The following is a 14804-nucleotide window of genomic DNA, read 5'->3' on the forward strand; positions in this document are numbered from 1 at the left end:
AGTAGAAAAGAATAGCTATATTGCTTTCCCAGGCAAAGGGGGACACAGCGGGCTCCTGCCCTTGAAAACTATGTGTCCCCCAAATAATATTTGATGGTATGTGATGTTATCCTGAAGCCAGGTAAAAGAAGGATGTAAAAATCTGGGTGGCCAAAGAAATCAGAATAAATGTTGATATAAAATTGGATCACCTCCACCTTCAGGATCAAAGAAAGCTTGATAGACTGTGGTTATTAACAATAGAGTGATTCTGGCTGCTAGAAGTGGGAGTGACAATAGTAATAGTGTGGCCAGAAGTAGGATGGATCAAACAAACAGTGGTGTTTGGTAATGAGATATAGCTGGAGCTTTTATACTAATAATTGTGGTAATAAAATTAATAGAACCTAGAATTGAGTATACACCTGCTAAATGTAGGGGAAAAAATGGTTAGGTCAACAGAAGCTCCCATGTAGGCTAGACTAACAGCTAAACATAGATATACTGTTCAGCCTGTTAGCCTGTTCTAAAAATGGTGGTGGAAGAAGTAAAAAACTTATTTATTGGGAGAAATGCTATATCAGGTGCTCCAGTTATTAGTGGAACTAGTCAGTTTCTGAATCCTCCAATTATAGTGGGTATAACTATGAAATTAGGTATAACTATGAAATTATTACAAATGCATGGGTGGTACAGCTACATTGTAGATTTGATCATCTCCTAGTAAAGCTCCGGGCCTGGTTTGGCATGATTAAAAGGCTTAAGACAGTACCTCTATTCTGGCACGAAAAAACAGATGCTCAGTGACTATAACTTTATGGTTTGTTGAGAATAATCAGCAGTTTATGAACATAGTGAAATGGCTGAGCAAGCGTTAGACTGTAAATCTAAAGACAGGTTGAGGCCTCTTTTTGCCAAGCCCTGTGGTGAATGACATATTGAATTGTAAATTCAAAGAAGCAGCTTTAATTCTGCCTGGCTTCTCCCCTGAATGGAGACAGTAGATTGAAACCAACTGACTAGAGTATTTAGCTGTTAAATAAAATTCTGTGGGGTGAAAGCTCGTCAAATCTAGTAAGAATTTAGTTTAATAAAAGAGTGTGATTTGCATCCAGTTGATGTAAGAGAAAGTCTTGCAATCCTTATTTTCAGGAATTCAGTAAATAATACTTGCTTAGGACTTTGAAGGGTCTTGGTCTGTGCTAACCTAAATTCCTAATCCAGTACTGATAATATAATAGTGAGAATAATTATAGCAATTAAAGGTGTTTAATAAATTAGGAGAAGGATAGCATTGTGGTGGATGAATTATATATAAATAATGTAACGAGTGTTATTATGATATAAGTATAGGATTATTATAGTTGGATTATAAACTATAACAGCTGTTATTCAACCTATGTAACCAATTGATGAGTAGGCTATGATTTTTTGTAGTGGGGTTTGGTTAAGACTTCTTCATCTTCCTCCTATGATTGATTAAAAATATATAGCTCTAAAGAAGATGTGGCACATATATACAATGGAATATTACTCAGCCATAAAAAGAAATGAAATTGAGTTATTTGTAGTGAGGTGGATGGACCTAGAGTCTGTCATACAGAGTGAAGTAAGTCAGAAAGAGAAAAACAAATACCGTATGCTAACACATATATATGGAATCTAAGAAAAAAAAAAAAGGTCATGAAGAACCTAGGGGCAAGACAGGAATAAAGACACAGACCTACTAGAGAATGGACTTGAGGATATGGGGAGGGGGAAAGGTAAGCTGTGACAAAGTGAGAGAGTGGCATGGACATATATACACTATCAAACGTGAAATAGCTAGCTAGTGGGAAAGCAGCCGCATAGCACAGGCAGATCAGCTCGGTGCTTTGTGACCACCTAGAGGGGTGGGATAGGGAGGGTTGGAGGGAGGGAGACACAAGAGGGAAGAGATAGGGGAACATATGTATATGTATGACGGATTCACTTTGTTATAAAGCAGAAACTAACACAGCATTGTAAAGCAATTATACTCTAATAAAGATGTTAAAAAATATCTATATATATAGCTATAATTAGTAACATGTTTAGATGAATGGATGGTGAAACTCGATATAAAATTGATAGTGGTACAAGTTTCTGTAATGTTAATAAAATTAGGACAGATATTAGTGGAGCTTCGGGCATTCAAAAGTGGAATGGGGAAAAGTCCAAGTTTTATGACAAGGGCTGTTGTGGTAAAGGATGCTGCTGGATTAAACACTTTTATCATTGTTCATTGGCCAGAATATATTAGAGTAACAAGTACAGATGTGAGGGCTCGCGTCAAAAAATATGTAGTGGATGCTTCTTTGACTCATGGGTTGAATTTTTTAATTAAAACTAGAATAATAGCTAATATGTTTATTTCAGAGCCAATTCAGATTATTAATCCATGTGAGCTTATCATAACAACTGTAGTTCCTGAAATGATAGTGAAATGATAATAAAAATAGGGGATTTATTAGCATGGGAAGGATATAAACCAACATTTTCAGGGTATGGGCCTGATAGCTTACTTAACTGACCTTACTATAGAATATGGTGTAATATGGTAGCATGGAAAATTCTGAATTCTTAGGAGTAGGTTCAATTCCTTAATACTAGAAATAAGAGGATTTAAACCTCTATAATTTACTCCATCAAAGTAACTGTTTTGTCAGACATATTATGTTCAGTGGGATGCTTGATATAATGATCAGTAATGATATATTTCATATTCAAAGAGCTAGCGTTAGTAGTAGGAAGTTTTTCATAGAAGATGTATAAGTTGGTCGTATTGGAATCGTGGATAGAAGGCTTGTACTCATAGGGAAAAAAGGATAGGAAGATGATTTTGATAATAAAATTGAGTATAGTTCTGGTACGTAGGAATAGAATTGTTGTAAAAAATATTTATTATAATAATGTTGGCATATTTTGCTAGGAAGAATAGGGCAAATGGGCCTGCTGCATACTCAACATTGAAGCCAGAGACAAGTTCTGATTCTCTTTTTGTTAGGTCGAATGGAGCTTGGTTGGTTTCTGCTAGGATTGAGAGAAATCATATCACGGTCAGTGGCCAAGATGGAAAAATTAGACATAAGTATTCTTGAGTAGTGATTAACGTTGAGAGGGTAAATGATCCATTAATTAATACAACTGATGATAGAATGATTGCTAGTGTTACTTCATATGAAATTGTTTGCGCTATTGCTCATAGGGTCCCAATTACTGCACATTTTGAATTTGAGGTTCAATCTGACGAGAGACTATAATACAGCTAATAGTATGCCTAGGTTTCTATTGATTAATGGATATGGTGTCGGTAATGGAATTCATATTGTTAGGGCCAACGTAGAGGCGAGGACTGATGCAATAATATAGATATTGATGATGTCAAGGGTCCTTTAATGAAGAGCTGGCCAGCATTGGCAATGGGTTGGAGCAGGCCAGCACATCCAACAATGTTTGGTCCTTCATAGAGTTGTATATAGCCCAGTACTTTTCACTGGATTAGGATAAGGAATGCCGTAGCAAGTAGAATGGGAATAATTAATAAAAGAATGTTGATTATAACCAAATTGTTAAGGAAAGTAGTTAAATCTCTGGTTATACAGGTTTAAGTTTTATGCAATTACCAGGCTCTGCCACCTAATAAACCCTGTTCTTGGGCAGGGCTGGTGTAAATTAAGATTATGTCATCCATTAGTTTTGTAAAGTAGGCCTGATTTCTCTTGTCCTTTCATACTGGGAGAAATATGAAATATATAGAAATTGATCTGGATTACTTCAGTCTGAACTCAGCTCACGTAGGACTTTAATCATTGAACAAATGACCCATTAATAGTGGTTACACCATTGGGATGTCCTGATTTAATGAGGTTGTAAACCCTACTGTTGATATGAACTCCAGAATAGGATTATGCTGTTATCCCTAGGGTAACTCGTTCCACTGATGAAGCTTTTGGATCAATAAATGATAAAATACTTTGATTAGTTGGTCTAGGTTTTAATCACTTGTTTTACTCTCCGAGGTCACCCCAACCAAAATTTTAGTCCATTTAAAGTTTTGTTATCCCTTGATTTCGTTAATTTTGGGGGAGGGGGTGTTGGACTAAATTAGTGCTCCATAGGGTCTTATCGTCTTATTCTGTCATTACGCTTCTTCACAGGAAAGTCAATTTCTCTAATTAAAAAGTAAAATACATTGCAACTCCCGCTTTCTTTTCATTTCTGTTTGAATGGATAAACAAGAAGGTCCTACTGTATCGCACAGGGAAATATCTCCAATCTCCTGGGATAAACCATAATGGAAAAGAATATTTTAAAAAATGTATTAATGTGAAAAACTGAGTCCCTTTGTTCTACAGCAAAGCTTGGCACAATATTGTCAATCAACTATACTTCAATTAAAAAAAAAAAAGTAAGAGACAGTAAAACCCTCGTGTGGCCGTTCATTCAAGTCCGTATTTAAAGAACAAATGATTAAGTTACCTTCGTGTGGTCTGGATACCACAGTGGCTATTAAACATTTGTCACAGAGCAGTCAGTGCCTCTAATACTAGAAATGCTAGAGGTGATAGTTTTGGTAAACAGGCAAGGTTTGTGTTTGCGAGTTCCTTTTACTTTAAAAAATCTTTCCTTAAGCGCATACCTGTGTTGGGTTAACAACTGATTTATTAAATAATTATTAGGTTAAATTTATATTTAACTATCAGTGATTATCCATTCTGATACAATCTTATGTGAGGAGAAATAATTCTTGTTATTCATATTAACAGTATTGCTTCTGTTGATAGATTGATCCAGTATTACGTTAGGAGTTAGTTTTTATTAGTGGAATTAAGATAAGTAAACTGTTGGACTTGAATGCTTTCTTATCTGGTGGCTGCTTTTAGGCCAACTATGATATTATTAATATGACAATAACTATGATATTAATAATGATAACAATATTATTAATATAATAATAACTTCCTTCTAAGGAAGTCTGTATCCTGTATGTAAAGAGCTCTACCTATTTAGATTAATATTTAAATTTATGTTAGAATTGTTTCTTAGGTAAAGTTGAACCAAAATTCTGTACTGGATAACCAACTGTCACCAGGCTCATTAGGCTCTTCGCCCCTGTCTACAAATCTCATAATTCTGCTACACAGATGAGTCTGTTCCTGAAAAACTATTCATAGGTTTCATCTTACTTCGGGGCATTTGACTTCTTTCTCTTAAATTGTTCTAGTTAAATCATTATGCAAAAACTAAAAGGCGTAAACTTTGCTATTTAATAATTTAAATACTTCTTTCACCATTCCCTTATGGTACTTTGTCTATAGCACTAGTTAAAATCTCTATCGCCTATACTTTCGTTTGTAAATAAATGTTTAATTTATATACTATAATTGAACTTGATTAGTTTGGGCTAGTTTTGGTTCAAAGTGATCATTTAAGATGAAAATCTAGTGGGTGTAAACTACATGATTTTAAGCTACACTTAGATCTGTCCAAGCACTTTCCAGTACGCTTACCTCTGACTGACCTGTCTCCTCTTAGATGTTAAATAGTTATAAATAAGTTGTATACATAGGTTTCGGTATTTGAGGAGGGTGACCATCTATGTGTGCATGCCTCATGGCCTGACTCAAGCCTATTTTTAAATTTACCGCTAAATCCTCCTTTAGTTTTTAATTTTATAAATACTTTTGTGTAAAATTTAATGTTCTTGAAGTAGAAAATGTCACCCATTTCTTTCTACCCCATAGGCTGCCTACACCTTGAACTCATAGTTTTATGTTGATGTTTGTGCTTACTATGCCTCCTTTTTAGGGTTTGCTGAAGATGGCGATAGTCTGTATTAGCAAGGAATGGTGAGGTTTATCAGAATTTACATCGATAGATTATAGAAAAGGCTCCTCTAGAGGGATAAAAACACCACCAAGTCCTTTGAGTTTTACGCTATTGCAAGTAGTACTCTGGCATATAATTTTGTTCTAATTGTTTGGGTTGAGGGCTAAGCATAATGGAGTATTGGATCCCAGTATGAGTCTCAGCTATCGTGTAATCAGGAATATTAAAGTCATTTTTGTAGTTTATTTTAGCTGCAGCTTTTTACAGCCTAATTAAAATTTAACTTTATTAGAATATCTTTTTTTTTTTTTTTTTTTTTTGCGGTGCGCAGCCTCTCCCGTTGCGGAGCACAGGCTCCGGACGCGCAGGCTCAGCGGCCATGGCTCACGGGCCCAGCCGCTCCGCGGCATGTGGGATCTTCCCGGACCGGGGCACAAACCTGTGTCCCCTGCATCGGCAGGCGGACTCTCAACCACTGCGCCACCAGGGAAGCCTCCATGAGCTACTTTTTAATGTGCCTGATGCCCGCTTCTTTTAATCATTGCTGATCCAGAGGGCTTTCTCACTTGGATGTGGAATACTTGCATGTGTAATTTTATTAAGAATTAATAGAAAGACTGGGACCAAACCCATGTGTTTATGGACTTAGTAAACTCATCTAGGCATTTTCAGTGTCTTTATTAATTTACAGTAACAAGCTAGATGTAAGGGGATCCCTGTCCATCAAAATTCTGTGAATTTAAGTAGCATGCTAGTGTTTAGTGGAAGTATTTTAAACTACTGGAGAGGGAGTAAGTTTTTCTAGACCATAGGTTTAAAGTCAGAATTTTTGGTGTTTGAAATTTTCATTTTGTTAAAAATCTTGGCTAAAATATGTCTTAATTTGTGATTTAGATATTTCTTATAGAATGAGGGAAAGTAGGCTTTTGTGTACTGTTATATTTTAATCTTGTTTTGGAAATGTCAAGATTGGTATTAAACATATACACTTTGAGGTCTACAGGGGCTAAGGGGAGTTTGCTAATTTTTATTTGGACATGTGAAGGTACACGCGTTTTATCAATTTTCTTATGTATTTTAAGCACTGACTAATACCTTATGGCTGTTGTTGCTGTAAAATAATATTCAGTATAGGCTCAGCTAGATGTTGACTGGCGGTGTTAAGGCCTCAGATGGCCATTGCTGGGTCACAGCATGCCCCCAAATTTAAAAATATCAAATGTATGATACCACAGTTATGTGTGCACATGGGCTGATTAGTCATTAGTCCATCAAGATGTCTTATTTAAGAGGAAAGCTTGAGAGATTTTAGGTGAGATGGTCCTGAAGTTAAGAACCAGATGCCACATACAGTTCAGTTCTAGAAACCCCCATGTTATGGGCCCAGATTAAGAAGAGCATGTTTGTGGGATAAGCTGCCTATTTCTCAATGCTTGGGATTAAGGAAAGTCGTTGGTTGTGATAAGTATGGTGACTAGAGTTGGTTTGACTTAATGGAATTTGTACAATATTTTGTTCTACATAATCATATAATACTCATAGTTTGTACTCATACACATGGAGTAAACAGTGTATGATTATATATACAATGTATCATACAATCAAGTATGTATGTACTAATTGTAATGGGGCAGGTCATTTAATACACAAAGTACACAGCAATGGCATCCTCTAGAATTTGTTTTTAATACTGACATAGCACATAACAACAATATTTTACTATTTATGTGCAACTTTCAGGGAATAGTTTAGGAAGAATTTCTGATGGCGGAGTTGGAGCTTCTTCCTTGATGTTGTAGGGAGGTTTTTCTCCTTTTCTGGCTTATAAGACCAGAGTGATAAACTACAAACTCTTCATTTTAGAAGATTATTTCCAGTTAAGGTTGTGAGTAGCATAAGTAAAGAATAAGAAAATAAAAGATTGATGCTAGTTGACCAATGATAAATTGGTGTTTAAATGGTTGTCCTCCAACTCATGCTAATGTTAGTAGGTCTGCTACTAGTAGTCAGAATAAGCATTGGCTGAGGGGTCAGAATACTATGCTTTGATATATGAACTACTGAGATAATTGCTAGAATGAGGATAGAAAATACTAGAGCTTATATACCACCTTATTTATTGGGATGATATTGAGGAGATAACATCCAAGTTTCTGAAATTTAAAAGGCTCTTAATTTTGCCAAAAGCTACCCTGAAGACAGCCTTAACCACATCATACTTACACATTTCCTCTGTCCCTTTTCTGGATCATACTTTTTAAAAGAGATTAATTTGGGCAGGAAAAAGAATTGATACTATATTCACTTAGGCAAAAGAAATCAAGGCATTGAGCTTTGAGACCAAAAAAAAAAAAAAACGAAAAAAGTAGAGCAGAAATCTACTTCCATACATTAATAAGCAATACAGAACAAAGTAGTTATATTGGTAGAACCAAGTGGAAGGCTAAGGCAGTGATCAAAATGGGAAGACCCTCACGTAAAGAGATCCTTGTACATTATTTACATCAACAAAGTTCATCTTGCACTCTATTTCTAAAACTGTTTTTCAAAATAGAAAGTTTTTATTGTAAATGTAATACCTACCCATTATAAAAAATAAAGTGAAATTTGGACATTAAAGATCCTGTGGAAAGTAAAAATCCCATCACCCAGGAATTACAACTTGGTGCATATTTTTTACAAAGGTTTTTGCCTTAGGTGTATGCACTTTAAAACAAAAAAGAATTACCTTTTACCATCTAACAATCTCATAGCAATATTCCGTATCAATGACTATAAACCTTCATGATTATTTTAATTTAATTAAGTTGACTTACAATGTTGTTAGTTTCTCGTGTACAGCAAAGTGATTCAGTTATACATATACACATACTTTTTCATATTCTTTTCCATTATGGTTTATTACAGGTATTCCCTGTGCTGTACAGTAGGACCTTGTTGTTTATTCATGATTATTTTAAATACCTACATAGTATATCACTATATGGGAGCTATCAACTCATTTAATCCTTCCAATATTTTCATAAACACATCTTTGCTTTTTTGTCTCATTGTTTTCTTATGACAAATTCCCAACAGTGATGAATTACTAGCTTAAATGATAAATAAGGTTTTTAAAGGTTTTGAATTCAAATTGCTCTCTAGGAAAGTTACACTGATTCACTCTTCTAAAGATAAGAGAAGATTTAGAAAACTTTCTCAAGTTCACCCTGCTCATTGCTGGATTAAAATTGTCAAATAAATTGATTGGGCTAAGTGCAGAGATTTAATTGGAAATATGCTATAAGGAAATACGCCTGTACTAGTCAGAAATCTGGTGGCTGACCTGCTGGCCAATTCACCTTCAGCCATTCCCAGCCCCTCTCCTTTACTCACTTAAAAATAAAGGCTACTTGGCTTTCTCTGCCTCTTACACAATTCTGGCCAATAGGAAGCAAGCAGAAATGTGCTGGAAAAGCTTTAAATCTCCTGACGAAAAGGACAGATATACCTGGAACTGCCCCCCTCCCAGCTTTGGATGTAAATACGTAGTTGGAAGCTGTGGCAGCCATATTGCAACCATAAGGAAAAAGCCAAAAGAATCACTTGTTCTGTCCAATACCAGCAACAGATAAACTTGCAGACTTCGTGATGTGGGGAAAAAACTTGTCTTTATCTGTTTAAACCATTCTTAGTTTTGTTTTCTGTTACCTGCAGTTAAAAAATTACTGACAGATGAAACACTGCATGCTAAAGATAAGCAGTGGTTTCTGAGTTATCATAAGTAATCATAAATATCATATATGATTAGAGGAAATATGGAAATAATCAGATATATTTTAAAATAGGGGTAAAATAGGTACATATAGCAAGAGATGATGGAATGAACCTTTAGTACTGAAAGCCACAGACAGCATTGAACGCACATTTAGGAGAAGGAATAACGAAAGATGATCAAATGGAGAAAGGGCAGGATGCACGCCAGAGGATTACTGTGTTTGTCAAAATATGCTTTCTTTTCCTCCGAGGCACACAACCACACTATGTATTTCCCATCTTTCCTTGCAGTTAGTTAGTTGGAAGCACAGATCAAGTTCTGGCTAGAGGAATGTGAACAAAGGTCATGACGCCAGCTCTGCGCCTGGCCCACAAACTCCCAGTTTCCCTCCTTCCCCATCCAACGGCCAAATGCAGAGGATTTTGAGTGGAGTCACAAAAATGGAGGGAGCCTGTGTCCTCGAATTACTGTATGGAGCAGAGCTCCTCCTCCAACCTCCTTAGAACCGTGACGTGAGCAACATACTAGTTCACAGTGTTAAGTTCCCGGGATCTTATTTATCACAGCAGCTAGCATCGTTCACTCTGAACAGGTGGGAGCAGTGCAAGTGGAAATAGAGAATAAAAGAAAAAAGATGAGCCTATGGTATGAATGGTAAGAGTGCTACCTGTTTGGTACACAGGTTCCCCAACCTGACCTAGATGAACTAAACTGCTCCTTTTCATGACACAGATTTAGCAAAATTTTCAATATTAGGAATTGGAAAAAAGATTTCATCCTATTTTTTTTGCTCCTTTCTCAATCTGCTGGTTTTTGAGAGGCTTGATGTTCCTGATTACCTCCTTGAAAGAGTATGGTTTTAAAACTGTGTGATGCTGTGTTCCTAAGCAACTTGTCAGGAGGAAAGTCTTTGCTAAAGCTTAACATCAATTTAAGTGTATTTAGAAACAAATAAAAATAATCCTTATTAAACAATTTATGTACTTTTGGGTTACAGTCCAAATGAAGTTTTCCTATATGATCAGTTAAAACTAAATAAGAGACCAATCTATATGTCTGTCTAAATGGTGATAACAAAGTTCAACACCAATTATTCTTTGCTTACCTAGCTTGCCTTGTCCTAAAGTCTATGATATAGCTATTATTACTATAAACAAGAGTACAAAAACACACAAACCAACTGATAAATTATATATTACATGTTTATTAAGGGCACAACTTTTATGTAAAATTTACATTTTTATGAAAAAATCAAAAATATTTACAAAATTTTGTAAGATTTGCCTTGTTCTAATTACAATTCAAAGTAGTAAATAACAATTCTTAAAAACTCACATTTGTTAGAGTTCTGTGTTTTACAAGTTCTTGGTTAAAGAGGCAGCTACAAAGTTTATCACTATACATAAGCAAGAACCAGCTTGCTAAATACATTTCCGATTGAAAATCTATTGGTCTTTTTTACATCATTAGTGGATTTTTAAATGAAAAAAATCAATATAAACTCATATGGCTTCAAAATTGTAACCTGCACCCAATACAAATTTATGTATCAGCACTTGGTATGAAGACAGTGGTAATTAGGAAAGTGCAGAAGTTTAACCATTTCACTAGTTTGTACATTGTAAGGTAATACTTGATTAAAAACAAACATGGTGAGTATAATGGTGTCTGAATTCCCACAATAAAGTATTAACTGCCCAATAAAAGCAGTTTGACTGCAAAGCAGTTACAGTTAAGATTCCAGTAAGGGACTGTAATTGGCATTTAAAAGAGTACAATATAAGTTAGAAATTCTAATTTTTGTCCACTATTTAGTAAAGATGAAAATTTTAGCAAATTCTCTTATGTACTGCTTTAGTCAAATCTAAATTTAGAATTGGGCTAACATGGATATATTAAAAAGCACATTATTGTGTTATATATATTACTAAATGAGTAGATTTTCTGCTGTATTTAATATAGCAAGATGTTACATAAATGTCTAGTAGGAGGGGTTTTATTTTCTGTAAAGCTTAACAGAGCAATTAGTGGTTTTATATAAATTATCATATATAACACATTTTATTGCTTCTATGCAAAATGCAGGACACTGGTACTTACAAATAAATTTCCCATTTGTAAATTATGAAACTGTGTCCAAAATATTTAATTCCTTCAATTAATCAGGATTTGCTATAAAGTTAGGATTTTTACTATTTAATATTAGTAATATTAAGAAATGCTTAACCCAATCCATCATTTCAAATAATTTTCCTATTTTTAGCAGGTAGCAATTAAGTAAGAACAAGAACATACAAATTGGTAAATTTTTCCAATTGTTGAAAATGCCAAAACTAATCTTTTCTAAAGTGTTCCTCACAAACTACTACAAAATTCATGCTCACAACACATTCAGGAAATAAATGTACAGATTTCCAATAATAGAGTGAAGGGAAATGTTAAATGGAGAGTTAAAATACCAGTTACCAATTTATCATTACAGTTTTGCAGAACTTTCTGATGAGGTTAAGGTGGAATATCTGAAGGTGATTTTTTCCCCCTGTAAACATATGCCATTAGTTACTTCTCTAGTGGCTACGGTGTATCACTAAAGAAGCGAGCCAGGGTTCTTAAGTATAAATTGTCCTTTAGTTATTCTGAACTCCCTTCCCAATTGCGGCCAAAGGTATTTCTGAAAATTGCAATTATCTTGTAAAAATCCTTGACTACTCTAAGATTCCGAATAGAAGATCCAGACTGTTAGGAAGAAAGTGAGGCACATTAATGAACACAAACTAGATAGGCACATTTCTGGGTTTTGTTATTGTTTTACAAGGCACACATTATGCAATCCATATAAAAATAAATTAAATCTACAGCATTAATTTATCAAAACAATCACAACTTCTATAAAGTTAACTGCAGAAGTGAATTTCTCTGCTGTCTTTTGCAAGCTTATTTTAAAACACATTGCACTTGAGGATTAAAAAAAATCATATAAAACACCTCTTACACTTTATTAATATGTTTATATGAGAATCAAATTATAGATTTTGCAAACACCTTGGACTCTGGTCTGATTACTTTATGGCACAAAACTCAATTTGATTGAGTGTTATAAATGAACATTATCCCAAACTTAGAATTCACGTTCTGTCTGTATCCATTCGATATCAAAACTTATAAGATTTCAAAATTATCTCTGACTCTAAAAACTTATGGAAAGCTAAATTATTTTGTGCTTGCTCTCCTGAAATTTCAGGCCTGATATTACACTATAACCACAGACACTGAAGATAATTTAAAATTTCAGCCTATAAAAACTTCACTTTACTGACAATCTGAATAAATGTGTTTCCTGAATATTGCAGTTTATCATTTACAGCGTTGAAAATCATCAGTGCTATTTCTGTCGATGACTCACTTCAAAAGTGCAATTTAATGTTTGTAGTCAGCTCTTAAAGACATAATACAAGTTAGAATAGTGTTTGGAAAGAACAGATAATGCAGAATGGCAGGTCTGTACTACTCCTTTGAGCCAACCACTTTCCCAGGTCCATCAACAATCTGCCAAGTATCGTCCTGAAAAACACCAAGCAGACCTTTGCAATTATAATTTCAAATGAACTCGAAGGAGAATATTTTCACTGTGGTTACAGATACAAACCCCAGTTCCCATCTGCTGTTTACAATACATTAGAATCAGATCACAGGTGTTCAGCTATACTGACCATGAGTACTCTCTCTCCCAGGTGTGTCTCTATCTGGCACCTTGTACCAAAGGTCAAAGAAAAAATTTCCATGCCTTTAGACTATAAACTACTTGACAGTCGTTTAGTAAATGTTAGAATACAAATGTTTCCCATGTACATTATAAAGCTTGAAATCTCCCAACTTACCAGTGGCAAACCGCTTCTTTACTAAGGAAAGCCTATAGCCAGTGCCTACAAGTTCAATATCTACTCCTGAGAGGGTACTTCCCTCGCTGAGGAATTGCACTGCAAGTGTTGTGGGTTTACTGGGTCCTTCTGAAAGATCAAATTTTGCTCTGAGGGACCCAGAACCTACAAGGAAAAGAACAAAGAACTTATACAGGATAATATATTTCACACCAAAAAAGGCAAATGAGCAAGTAAGCTGAACTGTGTCCTAGGCCAAATTCGTGAAATGTGTACAGCAAACAAATCAATGTCCTGTTTCCAAGTCAGACTTTATTCAGTGAATCTGAATTTTCGTTAAGTAATCTTCATCCATGCTTCTCTTTGACTTAATTAATAGTAATTTTCAGAGGCATTTACTATTGAGATTCCTATGCTATATGAATGTTGAAATGAGTCAAAAGACAAGGCTGAGGGCAGCTCAGAAGGAAGCCCTAGAAGGGATGAGTGGGAATAAAGTCAAAAGGAAAGGACTGCTGAGTACTATGTCATGGGCGGGAGAGGTAAAGAAGCTAAGACAGCTAAGATCGGGAAGAGCTGTATCAACATTACTATTTTGTATTCACCCTTCTTTTTTTTCCCCCGCCTATATATATATATATATATATATATATATATATATATGTGTGTGTGTGTGTGTATATATATATATTTATTTTAACATCTTTATTGGAGTATAATTGCTTTATAATGGTGTGTTTCTGCTTTATGACGAAGTGAATCAGCTATACATATACATATATCCCCATATCTCCTCCCTCTTGTGTCTCCCTCCCACCCTCCCTATCCCATCCCTCTAGGTGGACACAAAGCACGGAGGTGATCTCCCTGTGCTATGCAGCTGCTTCCCACTAGCTATCTATTTTATGTTTGGTAGTGTATAAATGGATAAAGAAGATGTGGCACATATATACAATGGAATATTACTCAGTCATAAAAAGAAACGAAATTGAGTTATTTGTAGTGAGGTGGATGGACCTAGAGTCTGTCATACAGAGTGAAGTCAGTCAGAAAGAGAAAAACGAATAGCATATGCTAACACCCTTCGTTTTAAAATTTAACTGGTCTAACATGCCAATTATGTCTGAGGGGCTTTCTTTTCAATATAACCATTTATTCAACATAACTCAGTCTAACAGTGTGGCAGAAATAGTAAATAATTATGAATATTATAAATGCTGTTAAAAAAAAAAGCTATGGGCACATAAAATGGTGTGGGGATGACAGGCCTGTATCTCAGGCAAAGGTGACTACAGGTACAGAGATGGCAGACCTGACAGAGCATGACGCATTTAAGGGAG

At 35.1% G+C, this 14804-nt stretch overlaps 1 protein-coding gene across 5 annotated transcripts in view; it reads right to left on the reverse strand.

Moving 5' to 3' along the window:
- Positions 1 to 10770: 10770 nt before the first annotated feature.
- The window catches only part of FCHO2 (FCH and mu domain containing endocytic adaptor 2), a 115930-nt gene continuing 111896 nt past the window's right edge, over positions 10771 to 14804 (reverse strand). For 4 of the 5 annotated variants that reach the window (XM_027100865.1, XM_027100864.1, XM_027100863.1 and 1 more), the window contains 2 exons: positions 13465 to 13629; positions 10771 to 13147 (listed from right to left, as the gene is read on the reverse strand). In XM_027100865.1, the coding sequence (XP_026956666.1) occupies positions 13125 to 13147; positions 13465 to 13629 (188 nt within the window). In that variant the 3' untranslated portion in view covers positions 10771 to 13124. The remainder of the gene's footprint in view (positions 13148 to 13464; positions 13630 to 14804) is intronic. The other variant, XM_027100866.1, reaches the window with a different exon arrangement.

The sequence above is a fragment of the Aethalodelphis obliquidens genome, unplaced genomic scaffold, assembly GCF_003676395.1.
Source record: "Aethalodelphis obliquidens isolate GAN/ISIS:26980383/991018 unplaced genomic scaffold, ASM367639v1 scaffold4, whole genome shotgun sequence".
Taxonomy (NCBI): Eukaryota; Metazoa; Chordata; class Mammalia; order Artiodactyla; family Delphinidae; genus Aethalodelphis; species Aethalodelphis obliquidens.